The following is a 13,287-nucleotide window of genomic DNA, read 5'->3' on the forward strand; positions in this document are numbered from 1 at the left end:
GGCCCGGCCGGAGCCCGCAGCGCTGGCGGCGGACAAAAGGGGGAAGCGGAACCCGCGGAGGGGAATCGCTGAGTGTAAAAAACAGGGTGTCGCAGCGGCCGCTCGAGGAAGCTGAAATTTTGAGGCAGTTGCTACAAGGACTTGGGTTTCTTTTTTTTTGTTGTTGTTTTTTGTTTTGCTTCTCCAGACAGTGCTGAAAACATTCATCCAAGGCATAACGCTGGAAGCAAAGAAACAAAAAAAGTATTAAGGATCTGCAATGATTTGCTTGTGTTTCCTGGCTTTCAAAAGAAAAAAGTGTTAGGGCTCTCCTTGCATAAATGGGGCAGAATAGACCAAACGCGTGTTCAGTCTCATGGTGGCTCATTCTGTTTGCTTTGCCCGTGCTCAGAGTTTGCATCCTCGTTTAACTCGGGAGATGGAGGTTGGCAAATTTGCCTCAATTATTAGCTCATGCAGCTTTAACTGCTGCCCTGTTTTTGCTTGAGTCATGCACAAGCACTTGTCCAGCAACACACACTTGCCAGGGTTATTTACCTGTATTAGAGGTGTTAAATATTGAGGCCTTCCCTTGGTATTTACCAGTAGTTCATTGAACGTGTGGTATATCCGGGAAATAAATTTTTAGTCCGTGGGGTGGCAGACAGGATGTACTGTTGTAATGTCCCTGCTTTCTCCAACACCCAGGCTGGAGCATCTGTGCTGGTCTGCAGCGTGGAGCAGAGCTGATGGGAGCTGCAGATGAAGCTGCTAAAAAGTCTGATGAGACTCGCAGCTCTTGTTTAAAAGAGGCTTGTCTCAACAAGCCAGCTACCACCTCTGCAGTATGCAAACCTAGTTAAGTGTGACTACTCAGCGTGTCAGGCTTCATCTTGCTTTGCAACCAGGGAATTCCCAAGTCAGTCAAAACTACTATTTCTCATAGTGATCTCCTTTTTGCAACAGGGTTTAGGTTGGCTTTTTTGAGAGGCTGCAAACGAACTTGGTTTTGGGCAGAGTGGAGGCCTTCTGGCAAAGTGTGGTAGTGCCAGCAGGAGGGCATCCTTTGCTATCAAAAGAGCTTGGATTTCCAGCTTTTGTGCCTTGCCACAATGTTCAGTTTCTTTGCTACTGGATTAAATGAGTCCAAGGTCTTTGGGGTACCGTGCAAATGATTTTTCTTGGTTGTTAGTCAGTGCTATTCCCAGATCTGTGTAATTACAAGGTACATATGCCTCATATACAAGATAACAGCCTCATGACAATCGGTGCTGCTGATGTCTGGCTTGTTCCTACTCGCCTTGGCAGAATCGCTGTCAAGAGGCTCCTGCTGGGTGCACGGGCTGACCTAAGCAATCCTGTGTGAGAGTGCCTGACTACAACCAGGACGTGCTTGTGAAGCTGTTCTTGGCCTTTTCCTCACCTGGTTGTTCAGTATCCACAGCACTCTCCTCGGGAGAGGAGGGTCCCTCACTAAAAAGTATCAGGGATGCCCAGAGCTGCCCTTCAAAGCCTCAATTTGAGGGTGGCATTTAAGCTTTAGGTTGCTGTAGGTGCCTGGAGGACCACAAGAAAATTCTTATAGGCATTTAGGCTCATAACAGCTGATTTGTGTGCTGAATGTGTTCCTGAGAAGCTTTGATTTTCTGCAAGAGTCCTGTTACACACCAGCTTCCACCTGCATTACCTTAAAAACTTATATTTCTTCTGCCCTGCTGCTACTGGCCACTGCAGTTCCTGTTTTTCAGTACTGTTGCTGGGATTGCCTTTTGTGGGTATTGCTTGTTCTGTCTACCTTGATAATTAAATTGGGAGTGAACTTCGTGGTGGCTCAGAGAAGGAGATAATTTCCTCTTTGGCTAAAAGCTGAAGAAATGACTTTCAGGAATTCAAAGGATCGTTTTTGTTTTTTTTTAAAAATAATTGTTTTTATACTCATCTCATCTTGTCAATAACCTTTCGTCTTGGGGGTTGGGGCAGGAAATAAAAGCTGAATAGAGTTTCACTTCTTTCCTGCACACCTTCCCCCTGCCAAAAGAGACCAAATAATGCAAAATAAAAATTTGAGTCTAGCTGGCAAGATCTTTCTACAAGTGATATGCAGATGACTCTGTACTTCTTGCTGGTTTATGGTGTGCAAATAATGGCCTCTTATACAACAGCAGTAAAAGGCTGCTAGTTCTGTTTCCTGTCAGGCTTCAGATCCGAGTTGAAACCTTGGCCTTTCAGATGTACAGGCTGTCCCCTGTAAATGGAGGTGTCTCTCTGTCCAGCTGTAGGTAAGCAGGGAACGTGGGCTTTCCCAGACTCCTGAAGTCACTGGTGTTCCCACACTGTTGCTGGTCTCTGGGATGAAGTTAAAGTAGCTCCTCCTTGCATTTCCTCCTTGCACTGCTGCCTTTCCTGCTCAGTAAGGGGGGATGTTAACGTCAGATGTGTTTTCTTGAGTGCTCAGATAACAGAATGGAAGCCAAGCAGTATTTAATATCTTTATGGTTTTGACTGCCTACATTTTCAGTTGGCTTGTTGGCCTTACGTGGTGACACCTTTCCAGAGGTCTGATTTGGCAAAACTTTCTTTCAGCCAGGCTGTTACTCTCCCTAAGTGCTCCCACAACTACCTTGGCTTAGTTTTCCCCTCAAGCTGCTGCTGATGGCCCAGGAGATTGCACTGTGTGGCAGGGGACAGCTCTGTCCCTGAAGGGTGCTGTCCCGGTCCAGTTGGGTGGAAATAGGTTTAATTGAAAAAGTATTTATTGCAGAGATGTACTATGACACATGAGTGAGTCAGAGGGAAATGCCACATGGCTGCACAGGCAGCTCTGGCAGCTCTGGCAGTGGCAGGGAATTTCAGAGGTAGATAGGAGGGAGGGTAAGCCAGGCATGAGGGAAACAGGGTTTGCTGAAGAAACTAAGAACCAGATACATGCCAATAATGTGACCAGCAAACATGGGAGCACAGTGTTCTCACATCTGCCCTTGCAATTAAACAAGGCGTGCTTTAATACATTCTTGGTGTCAGATTCTGGAAAAAATTGATGATACTTTTCCAAGAAGCAAAAGTTTCCACTTGAGTAGCTGTGGATAGTTCACCCTGATGTGTACAATGTTTGTGAGTGGTTCCCAGACAAAACAAGTCAAGAGCTGTATCTTGGAATGTCTCTGGAGATAATGCATGCCCAGGCACCACTGTGGAGAGTTCTTGGGCTCTAATCACAGGAGAGAAAACCAACAGTCTGAAATTCTCAAGACTTAAATTTAGTCCTTCAAACTTGTCTTGAGGCAAACTAAATCATTCGTTTAAGGTCTTAGCTGTCTTAGAGTTGAGGAAAACAAAGACTCTTCTTGGGTAAAATATTTTAAGTATTCAAGAAAAATACTGGTGCCCACAGTATTCACTTCCTAACAAAAGAGATGTAGAATTTCATTGTGTCAGAGTTGTGTTTTAATGCAGGCTTGCTGTGAATCCAGTTTATCAGACATCTAGCATGTCTCTCCTGAAATGCCTTTTCTGTATGTGGGGATTTTCTTGAGAAAGCTTTGGGCTATTCTTCAGTCTTCCCCAATTTAGATTAAATTTGAGTTTGGCTACTCGGCAATGGAGGCAAAATGCTGGGAGCTCTTAGCGGAGGCAGCTGGGTCTGGTTCCTGCAGTGGAAGCTGGCTGGACACAAGGCTCCCTCTTTGGGCTGCCTGGTGGAGGGAGGGCATTGTGCTCTCTCTCCCAGCACTTGTGCAGAGCTCTGCACTTCAGGCAAGAGCGAGGCTCTGAACAAGAGCTGCTGTGTTCCTGCAGAGCCTGCTGACAAGGCAGTGGATGCAGTCCCTGCCTCAGGTGACATCCAGTGGGGACAGTGCCACGGGATAATGGGTGAGGGGCTCAGCCCCCAGCATGTGCTGTGTCTGCAGCAGCTGCGTGGAGGTGCTGGGGGACAAATCAGTTGTGCTGATTGCCTCAGAGAAACTTGTTCTGCCTCTTCTTTCCTGAATGTCTCCCTGAATGTGCTGTCCTGGCATGATTTTCCCATCTGGTAATTAGGTGGCTTGCCTGCTTGCTGCTGCCTTGTTGCAATGAAGGGTCTGTCCCCTACAGTGAAATGTCACCAGCTGGCTGATGGTCGTGGATCCCACGAGTGCCTGCAGTATGTGCTGCTCACTGAACCAGCCCCCATGTGCCATTCCAGAGCTGGATAACTGCTTCCATCCTGGAAAAGGAACAGAACCAGGCTGGCTGCTGGGGCTCTACAGCATTCAAGCCACAATGCACAAAATAATAACCAATGTGCTGTACTGAATCCTCTGAGCAGAGCCATATCTGGCCAAAGAGGGAAAATCCAGACTAACAAGTGTTTACTCTGTCATTACTGGGAGGGTGGAGGCTTCTCACCAGCTCTTCTTCTGGACAAGGCAGCAGACACGAGGTTAAAATGTCACTTGAGGACACGTTTTTAAAGTCTGGAATTTCTCCTTGTTCCAGTGCTCTTAGCAGTCATCCTGTTGCTGTTCTACACAGAGTGGTTGCAGCTACCTTAAAACAAAAGCTGCCTGGGGTTTGAGTTTTTTCCTTTTTAAGTATGTTTGTGAGGCCATTGTGGCTGGTGCAGGCCCAGGGTTGAAGGGGGAGCCCTGCAGTCACGACAGCAGATCCTGTTTTCAGAGGGAATGGTTTGTTGCAGTCTCATCTCAGCCCATACTGTAACACAGCTATAGGGTGTTCTCAGATGGAACAAATCTGCATTGTCCCTGGCAACACAATGGCTGCTAATGTCAGCTGGTGTGATGAATCCAGGGGTTCTACAGCAGCTGTGAAAAGGAGTAGCACCAGCTACTAACAGCCTTTTGCTTTGGAAAGCTAAAAAATCCAGTTGTCACTATTGTTCCTTCATTTTTTGGTCAGACCCAGTTATCAGCTGAAGTTTTGTAGTGAATTTTGAGTTTCCAGACTAAATACTTTCTACATTTTTGGAATCTGAACTGACTTGCCAGCAGTGTTCAGTTTCTTTTTAAAGAAACAACTTGTCTCCTGACTTGGAGACATGTTTCTGGCTGTGTAGTAGCACAAGCAAATGCACATGACTGCACAGTTTGCATCAATCTGCAGCTCTATTGCTGCTGCTTCTGGCCCTAAGCTGAGCATTAACCTGTGCTTTCAAAGTTAACATGACTTGGTGCAAAGGAATTATTTGTTGTAGTGTTTAAGCAAAGCTTAAGAATTATCAAAGGTAGAGGTAGGTGACATGTACTGCTTTTTCATTATAAATAGCCTCATTTACATGGCAGTGCAGACTTTCTGTGCATTTTCTAAGAACCTTGGGGGGCTTTATGACTAAACCAGAGTCTTGCCACCCATTGCCAGCCACTAAGGTACTATTACTTAGAAAATAAACCCTGGGGAGGGGGAAAGGCTTCTTTTGAATTCACTGTCCTTAGTGAATGATGAAATAGCTGCAGTTGCTGCACTGTTTGCTTTATTAGGTTATTTTGAGTCTTCCCAAAGAGGCTCTTGCCCACACCAAGCACAGGGACAGGAGAAGACCTTTATTCCTCATTAGCTCTCAGTCACACTCTGACAAAGTGGCAGCCTCTCTGTATGGAGGAGGTGACGCCAGAATGAGTCACTTTCAGTCCATGTTTGCACTGTAGCTTGAATTTGTCCTGAAATAGGCTTTCTCCATGTATTTTCCTCACCTTATTGGTGATATGCAGGAGGATGGCTGCCTGCCACACAGCTGAGGCACAGTGACTGAATTGCTGTTCTCCTGTCCCAAAGTAAGTGCAAGCGATTCTGCCTAGGTTACCACTTACAGACGGAGCATGCATTGTAAATCTAGAGGGAGGTCCATTGTATTTAGGTAAACCCTGAGAAAGCACTGCTCTCCACCCTAAAGAAAAGCTGTCTCAGATTGCTGGTGTATGAGATTGTCCTGGTTTTCCGTGACCAGCACTTGGGAGCTCTAGATACCAAACTCCATGGCAATAGATTCTGCCAGCTGTGCCACCTCTCCTCACTGGGTTAACTGGCTGTGCCAGCCACCCCGAGTTACAGGAGGAGGGATGTTGGAAGAAAGAGGAGAATCTGGGCTTATCTGGGGTCCTCTGTGATAGGCACTGGTCAAGGCTTTAAAAAACCCCCACACATTAAAGTAGGTGTCCATTCCATAACCATCTCTCAAGGACAGCCTGAGCACTGCACCCCTGTCCCCCTGGTTTTGCAGCTGAACTCTGCTGTTCCTTCAAAATGCAAAATCCCTTGAGCTCACATTTTGAAGCTGAAGATAAATTTTAAAAAATGAAGAGCAGCCTTTATCCTTTTTGAGTTGTGTGTCTCACCTGCTGCTGTACCCGACTGTTGGTGCTGCTGACTGTGCTCGCAGCAGTGACGTGTCGTGGTTTGCACAGAGGGAGGAAGGCAGTTTTCCTTCTGATAGATGGATATGAGTAATGTCATTTGAATGTGGAAGACACAAAAGCAGTGAGGGAGGAAGCAGGATTCTAAAGGAATCTCATTGTTTATACTGTGTGTAGCATTTTGAACAGATAGAGTTGTTCAGTACTGGACAGGCTTCAATTTGGTCTTTACTGCTCTGGCCACGATGTCCTTCCAGCAGTGCCTGCTGGCTTCCCACATTTGCAATATTCACTCTTGCACAGCTGCCTTTAAACTCTCCAGCTTGGTGCAGTCTGAGAACAAAACTCAAATGTAAATGCTTCTACTTCCCACTTTTTTTTTCTGTCTCGTTCCCAGAAAAGCATCAGACTGAAAATGCAGTTCAGCCTTTTGTCGTTCTTGCTAGGTCTTGTCCTCTTTATTCGGTGCAGCTGCTTTTAACATCAGATTGATAATGCTGCATGTGCACCTCTTGTTCCAGCTTACACAGGGGAACACGATACCACTCACTACAATTTCCCAGCTGACTCCAAGGTGGGGGAGAAATGTTGAGAAGGGTTGAGCTTGCTTTAAAAACTGCTGGAGTAGGTGCTGAGAAGAACAGACTTTAACTGTTAAGACTTGCGAATTCTCTGTTTGAAATACTGAATTCAGAGCAACTTCCCAAAGTTGGTTTGTTCAGGTGAAAGCTACCACTGCAATCCCAGTACCCCACTACATTTCCCTTGATCTCTAAACTAAGTCCATGTGACAAGTGTGGAATTTGGCCAGTTTTACCTCTGTTCCTAAAGCTCCTAACAAGCATGCTGGAAATGGCTGGGAAACTTTGAACAGAAGATCCTTGTGGGCTTGTCCAGCCAGCCTGAAACGGGGAAGAAAATTAAGCTGCTGTAATGCCAAAGGATCTGCCACTACTGAATCTCAGAGAACAAGGGGTTGGCATGCCTGTAAAACTCCCCCAAAACAGTGTTCCAATGGTGGAAGTGGGATTGTGCCTTCTTTGGAATCGTTTTTGGGTTGGCAGGCAGCTGTGGGCAGCAGCCAGACTCCAGATTCTTTACTTGGCTTTGGAAAAGAGGGGCTGCAGTGACTATTGCAAGAATCTATTGTCTCCTAGCCTTGGATGCAAGGCAGTGCCATGTTGTAGCTGGGAAAAGGAGGGGTGCAGGGCCTGAAGGTGTTTGCTGTGGTCTCTGCAGGCCTCCGGAGTACAAGTGGCCGATGAGGTGTGCCGTATCTTCTACGACATGAAAGTGCGGAAGTGCTCCACGCCGGAGGAGATCAAGAAGAGGAAGAAGGCTGTCATCTTCTGCCTCAGTCCAGACAAAAAGTGCATTATTGTGGAGGAAGGCAAAGAGATTCTGGTGGGAGACGTCGGAGTGACAGTCACCGACCCTTTCAAGCACTTTGTGCAGATGCTTCCCGAGAAGGATTGCCGCTATGCCTTGTATGATGCAAGCTTCGAGACCAAGGAATCCAAAAAAGAAGAGCTGATGTTTTTCTTGTGGTAAGCCACCTTCCCAACTCTCTCATTCCTAGCATGCAGTCCAGGCTCTGTGGGTGAGGTCTCTGAGTGTTTGTATTGCCCACACTGGGAAAATGGCAGGCTTAAAGTGAGCTGGGCAGCCTGATGCCTGTATTCTGGAGCCATGAGATGTTCCAGTTGTCCATGCTGGGTAGGATACAGCTTCTGTCTGGGGTGGGTAATCAGTGTCACTAAGTTCACTGTCTGTGGTGTCTCCCCTAGGGCACCAGAACAAGCACCTCTCAAAAGTAAGATGATCTACGCAAGCTCCAAGGATGCAATCAAAAAGAAGTTTCAAGGTACGTAATGTAACTAATGTTCCTAACTCTGCTGTGTCCCTGGAGTACACAGGAAGGCTGAATTGGGGGGGGGTTTTTGTTGTTGTTTTTCTGAGATACTAGTGAGAAGTGAAGTGTCATGTGACAGAGCTAAAATGAGCTCTAGCACAAATTTACATTATCTGACAAAGTTTCAGAGGCACTAGGACAGTGCTCAGGACAAGAGTAGGTTTTGCAATGTGTGATGGACCATATGGAGCAGCACATGGCACCATACAGGCTAGAAACCATAAGATTCATAACACAACCCTGGCTGTGTTTTGTGCAGAGCTGCCTCAGTGGCAGAGCACTTCCATCCCTGTGTCTGTTCAAATGCAGACTCATAAACTTACTATGCTGTAGTAAGCCAGTTTGGCTGATAGCCAGGTAGCACTCTTGATCTCCTCAGGCTGCACTGGGCCAAGATCGTGCACTGTGCAAGACTGACAGGATCTTTGTGCAGCAGTGCCAGCCTTCCAGGGACTGGAACTGCCATGGGAAACTGTTGTGTGCTGAGAAAAAGAAATCCCAAGGAAATTCTGTTTTCCACCATACAAGGCAGACATGGGTTGGCCTCTCCAGCCCTAAAAAGGAAAAGCAAGCGCTGTTGGTTGGGTAGCCCAGCTCTCAGTCTGTGCCTCTCAGGTTTGCAGGGTGGTGCTTTCAGCCACCCCTGCAGAGGCAGCGGGAGCTGAGCGAGCCCTCTCCATGTGCTTGCCTGGAGCTCCCTCCCCTGCCGTATCCAGGGCAGCACAAGAAATGAGGGATTTGCTCTAAGAGCCTGCTATGAAAGGCCAGCAGCCTGAGCACTGGGCTAGTGACAGATTTCTGCCTTCGTGTCCCTTCAGTGACATTTGGTGTGCAGCCAGATGTCTCCTGGGACGAGGCAGGGAAAAACCATCAAATTCCCTAAGCTAAGGCAGGACTTGTCTGCTTGAGTGACTGGATTGCTTCTTCTAATATTACTACCAGGTATGTTTCTTTGATTGCTTACCAGCATGTTGAAATACTGCATTATTGAGTGTTTTGCCTCTTTTTTTAGGCATAAAGCATGAATGCCAAGCAAATGGGCCAGAGGACCTGAACCGAGCTTGCATTGCTGAGAAGCTAGGAGGCTCCCTAGTCGTAGCTTTTGAAGGAAGTCCCGTGTAGATGTCATACAGTGCCACAACTCTACAAGCATTCCATGTTTTAATAGATCAGTTATATAAAGCAAACATTCTAGGCAAGGGTTTCACTAACAGTAGGGAAGCTGTCTTGTAGAAAAAAGTAGATTTTGGAGATGTAGCTCGTATGTACAAATGACCCTAAATAAATCAAATTAAGGATTTATCTTGGTGTATTAATATTTGCATTGGTTGTCCAGCCCAGTACTGTCCCCAGTGGATTAACACTAAAGGTCTCTAAAAATTGGAGCAGTGTATCATGAAAGGTGGAGAGGTGAGAATGATCTGGTTCCTGTTCTTGCTTTTCCAAATAGCAACAAGCAAAATTCAAAAACTTTCCCCTGTAACCATTTAAGACAAAACTTAAAACCTGTAGTTTAACTTCAGCTGAAGCAACCTGTGAGCACCAAACTGGGTTAAATTCTTCGTGCTTGCCAGTTGCAGAGCTGTACTAAAAAAGCCTAATTATGAAGCTAGACATAAAACAGACACACTTTTTCTGGAGAAGTAGTCCTAATCCACTCTCTTGTAAACTCACAGTGCAGTAATAATATTTAAAGGTTCACTTGTTCTGTAGGTTCAATTTTCTTGTTATAAAGTGTCTTGAGGTCTCTTTCCTCCTGAGTGATTCTATAGAAATTGCTTTTTCTGTTGACACAGTTTAATTTAGAACTACCTTTCTCTAATATACACTTACTAGTGGATCAGATGCTTCTGAGGCTTTTATAAATGCAGATTCTTAGATCAGAGCTCTCCAGTTATAGGTAGTAAAATGAAAAGGAACCACAACTTTTAAAAATGGTATTTTCAGCCCCAGTCCTTGGTCACTTGGTCCATTTGTCCATAATTACTATTGATTTAACTTAGTAGAACCAATCAGCCTGACTAATATGGCTTGATCTGGGCTTTTTGTCTGTTAGCTTCTTTAATTCTGTAGAAATGCATGGAAATATCACCTACTAGAAAGTTTGACCTGAAATGCCTTTTGTATGGGGGGTAGAGAACATTCCTGTGCCAGCTACAGAGATCTTAAAAGCTTCCATGTTTCATCAGTGGTTGATTAAAGCTGTTTCCTTTGTGTAATGTGTACATGGGAGTTGCATAGAGTTTTCTTGTATGTCTGTAGAGAAAAAGAAAAAAAAAACCAAAACCCTTAGCCTCCAGTGCATTACTGTGATATGTTCTGTGCGTGCCAAATTTGAACAGCCTAAATAAATGGGCTTTCCCTCCCCTGGGTCAGTGACTGATTGCTCTCCAGCCTCGGGATCAGCCCTCCTGCAGGGGGCTGGCTCTGCTGGCTCTGGGTAAGCACTTAGGGAGCTGCTGTGCCTTCTGCAGCGACTGCCCTGCTCTGCTCTGGGAGCAGGAGTGGGGGAAACAGGCTGGAAGAAAGAGCTGGTGAAGCTGGAGGGATCTGGGGGAAAGCAGCTTTGTCTCTGCAGTGTGTTCTCCCCTTTGGCTCTGCATCCCCCTGCTTGCTGCAGGCTCCAGCTCCCAAACCTCTCTCTGCCTTTAGGCTTTGGGCCCAAATTCCCGTTGGCTGGGGCTGTCCTGGGAGCCATTCCCTGTTTGCAGTCTGAGCCCAGGAGCCCAGCCATGTGCTGGGTGTTGTGCACTGTCTGTCCCATGAGGACTGAGGGAGCTTTCTCTGGCCAGGCCCATGGAGCCAGGGCAGTCACAGGATGGCCCTTGCTCCCTGAGCTGTTCCCAGCTGTGCAGGGACAGAAAGCTGTGGTGTCCCCTCAGCTCCTGGCAGAGCAGTGCCAGCTGTGTGCTGTGTCTGGGGCCCAGGGAAATAATGGGCCATTACCTAACTCAGCATGTGCCCTCTCCGGCCAGGCTGAGTGGGTAAAACCCTTCATTAAAGACAGGCATTGGGTGACTGCTCTGACTTGGCACCCACACGGGTCACAGGGCTGGGAGCACAAGGTTCTCTGATGCAAAGGGACCCACTGGAGTGCAGCTTCCTGATTCTGAGCGAAGCAAACTGGCCTGGATTCTGCTGGGGCTTCCATCCTGTCTTTCAGTCAACTGGGGCCTCACCCAAGTGGGTAATGATCCCCATAAACAGCTCCTCCTTGCCCAGGTGTCTGCAGTTCTGATCCCTGTCCAAAGTCCACCTGGAGATAAGGAAACCACTGTGACACACTGGGAGTGGTGCTGCCTGACAAACAGGCACCTCCTAGCCAAGATCCAGCTGATAGCTGGTGCCTCCAGGCTGCAGGCATCTTTGTCTAGCCCAGGTGATGCTGTGGGCACTTCTGCCTGGGATTTCCTTCCTTGGTCACAAAATGGAGCAGGAGACACTGCAAAAGAGGAAGGATGTCAGACCTGTAAGGTAGGAGAGCATTTCCCACAGTGTGAAAGCCCTTGGATCAGGGACTTGGGTTCAAAGTACCTTAGTCGCAGAAGTGAGTGATAAGAGGTGACACTTTGAGCCTTGGCTGGGTGTGGTGCTATTGCTTCAGCCCATTGGAGAGCTTTTAGGACCCTCACAAGAAGTCCCAAAGGGATCCTTGTGCTCCAGAACTAACTCTTCATCCTCAGAGCTGCAGTGCTGTGGGCTTGTCCACATCGTGGGGTTTGTGGCCAAACTTCCTCTCTCAGGATTGCTCTGCTTTTCAAGGGGAGGAAACTTGTGACTGTTTTTAAGATTTCTCCCAAATCACCCAGACCTTCTGAAAAGGCAAGACAAGAAGGGAGAGACAACATGAATGCTTCCTATAACTTGGCTGGTTGCTGGTGGGAGAAATCACTGCCTAACAGGGGCACACGAAGGAAAAGGTGAAGGAGGTGAGGGAGGCAGCTCAGTCACACTTGCTGAGGTAGTGTGAACATTTTGAAGTACACGTGCAGGCAATGGTTTCGCAAAAGCCATTTTTGGTCATTTGTCCCGTGAGAAGCTGAGAACAGGAAATGGAGACTGATAATTCAAGCCTAAGAGTAAACAGCAGGCAGTGTAAATGTAATTTACAAGGAGGGTTAAATTGAGTCTCTGCAACTGTGCCTTGATAAGCCCAGGTACCCAGGCTGAAAGAGAATTCCAGGCATGGCTGAATCAGCAGAAGGATCCAGTGTTCTTATTCCAAGTCACTCCAGCTGAGCAACTTGTTGATCTTTATCAATGAAGGTACCTGCCTGCAGTGCTGGGGCTGCTCTGAGTCATGGGCTGACAAGCACCAAGCCTGGGTGGCTCTCCTGGAGAAAAGGAGGTGACTCTGGGTGGGCACATGGCAAAATCCCAAATCCCACCAGCTGGAGGGAAAGGGGCTGGCCAGGCCTCAGCTCCGTGTGCTCTTGGGCAAGGTGAGGCTTTCTCTGGCCCCTCAGGATGTCCTTCCCCTTCCATCAAGGTGCCAAGGGAATTAAAACATGGCAACAGTACCGTTCCAGGTGTAAGAAAGTCCAATGAATGTCTTTCCCCAAAAAGAGTTCTTTTATTTCAGCTTTGCTTCACAAGAGCAGTCCTTCTCTCTGTGTTCCTAAAACAGGCAGCTGGGTGTTGTGTGCCAGCAGGGCACGGTGTGCCCTGGGGCTGGGGACACTGGGACAGCCCCCACTGGAGCCAGCCTGCTCCGTGGTGCACAGAGCACGGACTGCCCTTCCTGCCCCGGCTGTGCTGCCTCTGTCACTGCTTCTGAGGGAGGCTGGGTCTCTGCTGTCTGTGCACAGCAGCTCGCAAGAAAGGAAAGAATTGTTGCAAAAGCCAAGAACTGCAAAACCAAAGGAACTGCGTCACTTCCTGGCAGCTGCAGGGCCCTTCCTGCCCTGGCTGCTGGGGGTGAGAGCAGCCCTGCCATGCTCCACAGCTCCCTCCTGCCTGTGGCTTGGGTGGGGGTTTGGTGCAATCCTGACACAATCAGCCATTCCCTCGCTTTTGGGGAGCGTCCATCCAACAGGTCAGGCATGCTGG

The 13,287-nt window shown here is 47.6% G+C and overlaps 1 protein-coding gene across 1 annotated transcript; it reads left to right on the forward strand.

Moving 5' to 3' along the window:
* Nucleotides 1–7,543: 7,543 nt before the first annotated feature.
* DSTN (destrin, actin depolymerizing factor) lies at nt 7,544–10,603 on the forward strand. The gene is made up of 3 exons (XM_005426201.2): nt 7,544–7,873; nt 8,114–8,190; nt 9,251–10,603. The coding sequence occupies exons 1-3, from the start codon at nt 7,614–7,616 to the stop codon at nt 9,358–9,360; spliced, it is 447 nt and encodes a 148-aa protein (XP_005426258.1). The 5' UTR covers nt 7,544–7,613; the 3' UTR covers nt 9,361–10,603.
* Nucleotides 10,604–13,287: the final 2,684 nt, after the last annotated feature.

Source organism: Geospiza fortis, unplaced genomic scaffold (assembly GCF_000277835.1).
Source record: "Geospiza fortis unplaced genomic scaffold, GeoFor_1.0 scaffold271, whole genome shotgun sequence".
Lineage (NCBI taxonomy): Eukaryota > Metazoa > Chordata > Aves > Passeriformes > Thraupidae > Geospiza > Geospiza fortis.

Excerpts from the sequence above, each read along its gene's own strand:
- DSTN (XM_005426201.2), top strand. The coding sequence starts at position 7,614 with ATGAAAGTGCGGAAGTGCTCCACGCCGGAGGAGATCAAGAAGAGGAAG. Across the intron at positions 7,874-8,113 it reads GAGCTGATGTTTTTCTTGTG|GGCACCAGAACAAGCACCTC; the intron begins GTAAGCCACCTT and ends TGTCTCCCCTAG. Across the intron at positions 8,191-9,250 it reads AATCAAAAAGAAGTTTCAAG|GCATAAAGCATGAATGCCAA; the intron begins GTACGTAATGTA and ends CTCTTTTTTTAG.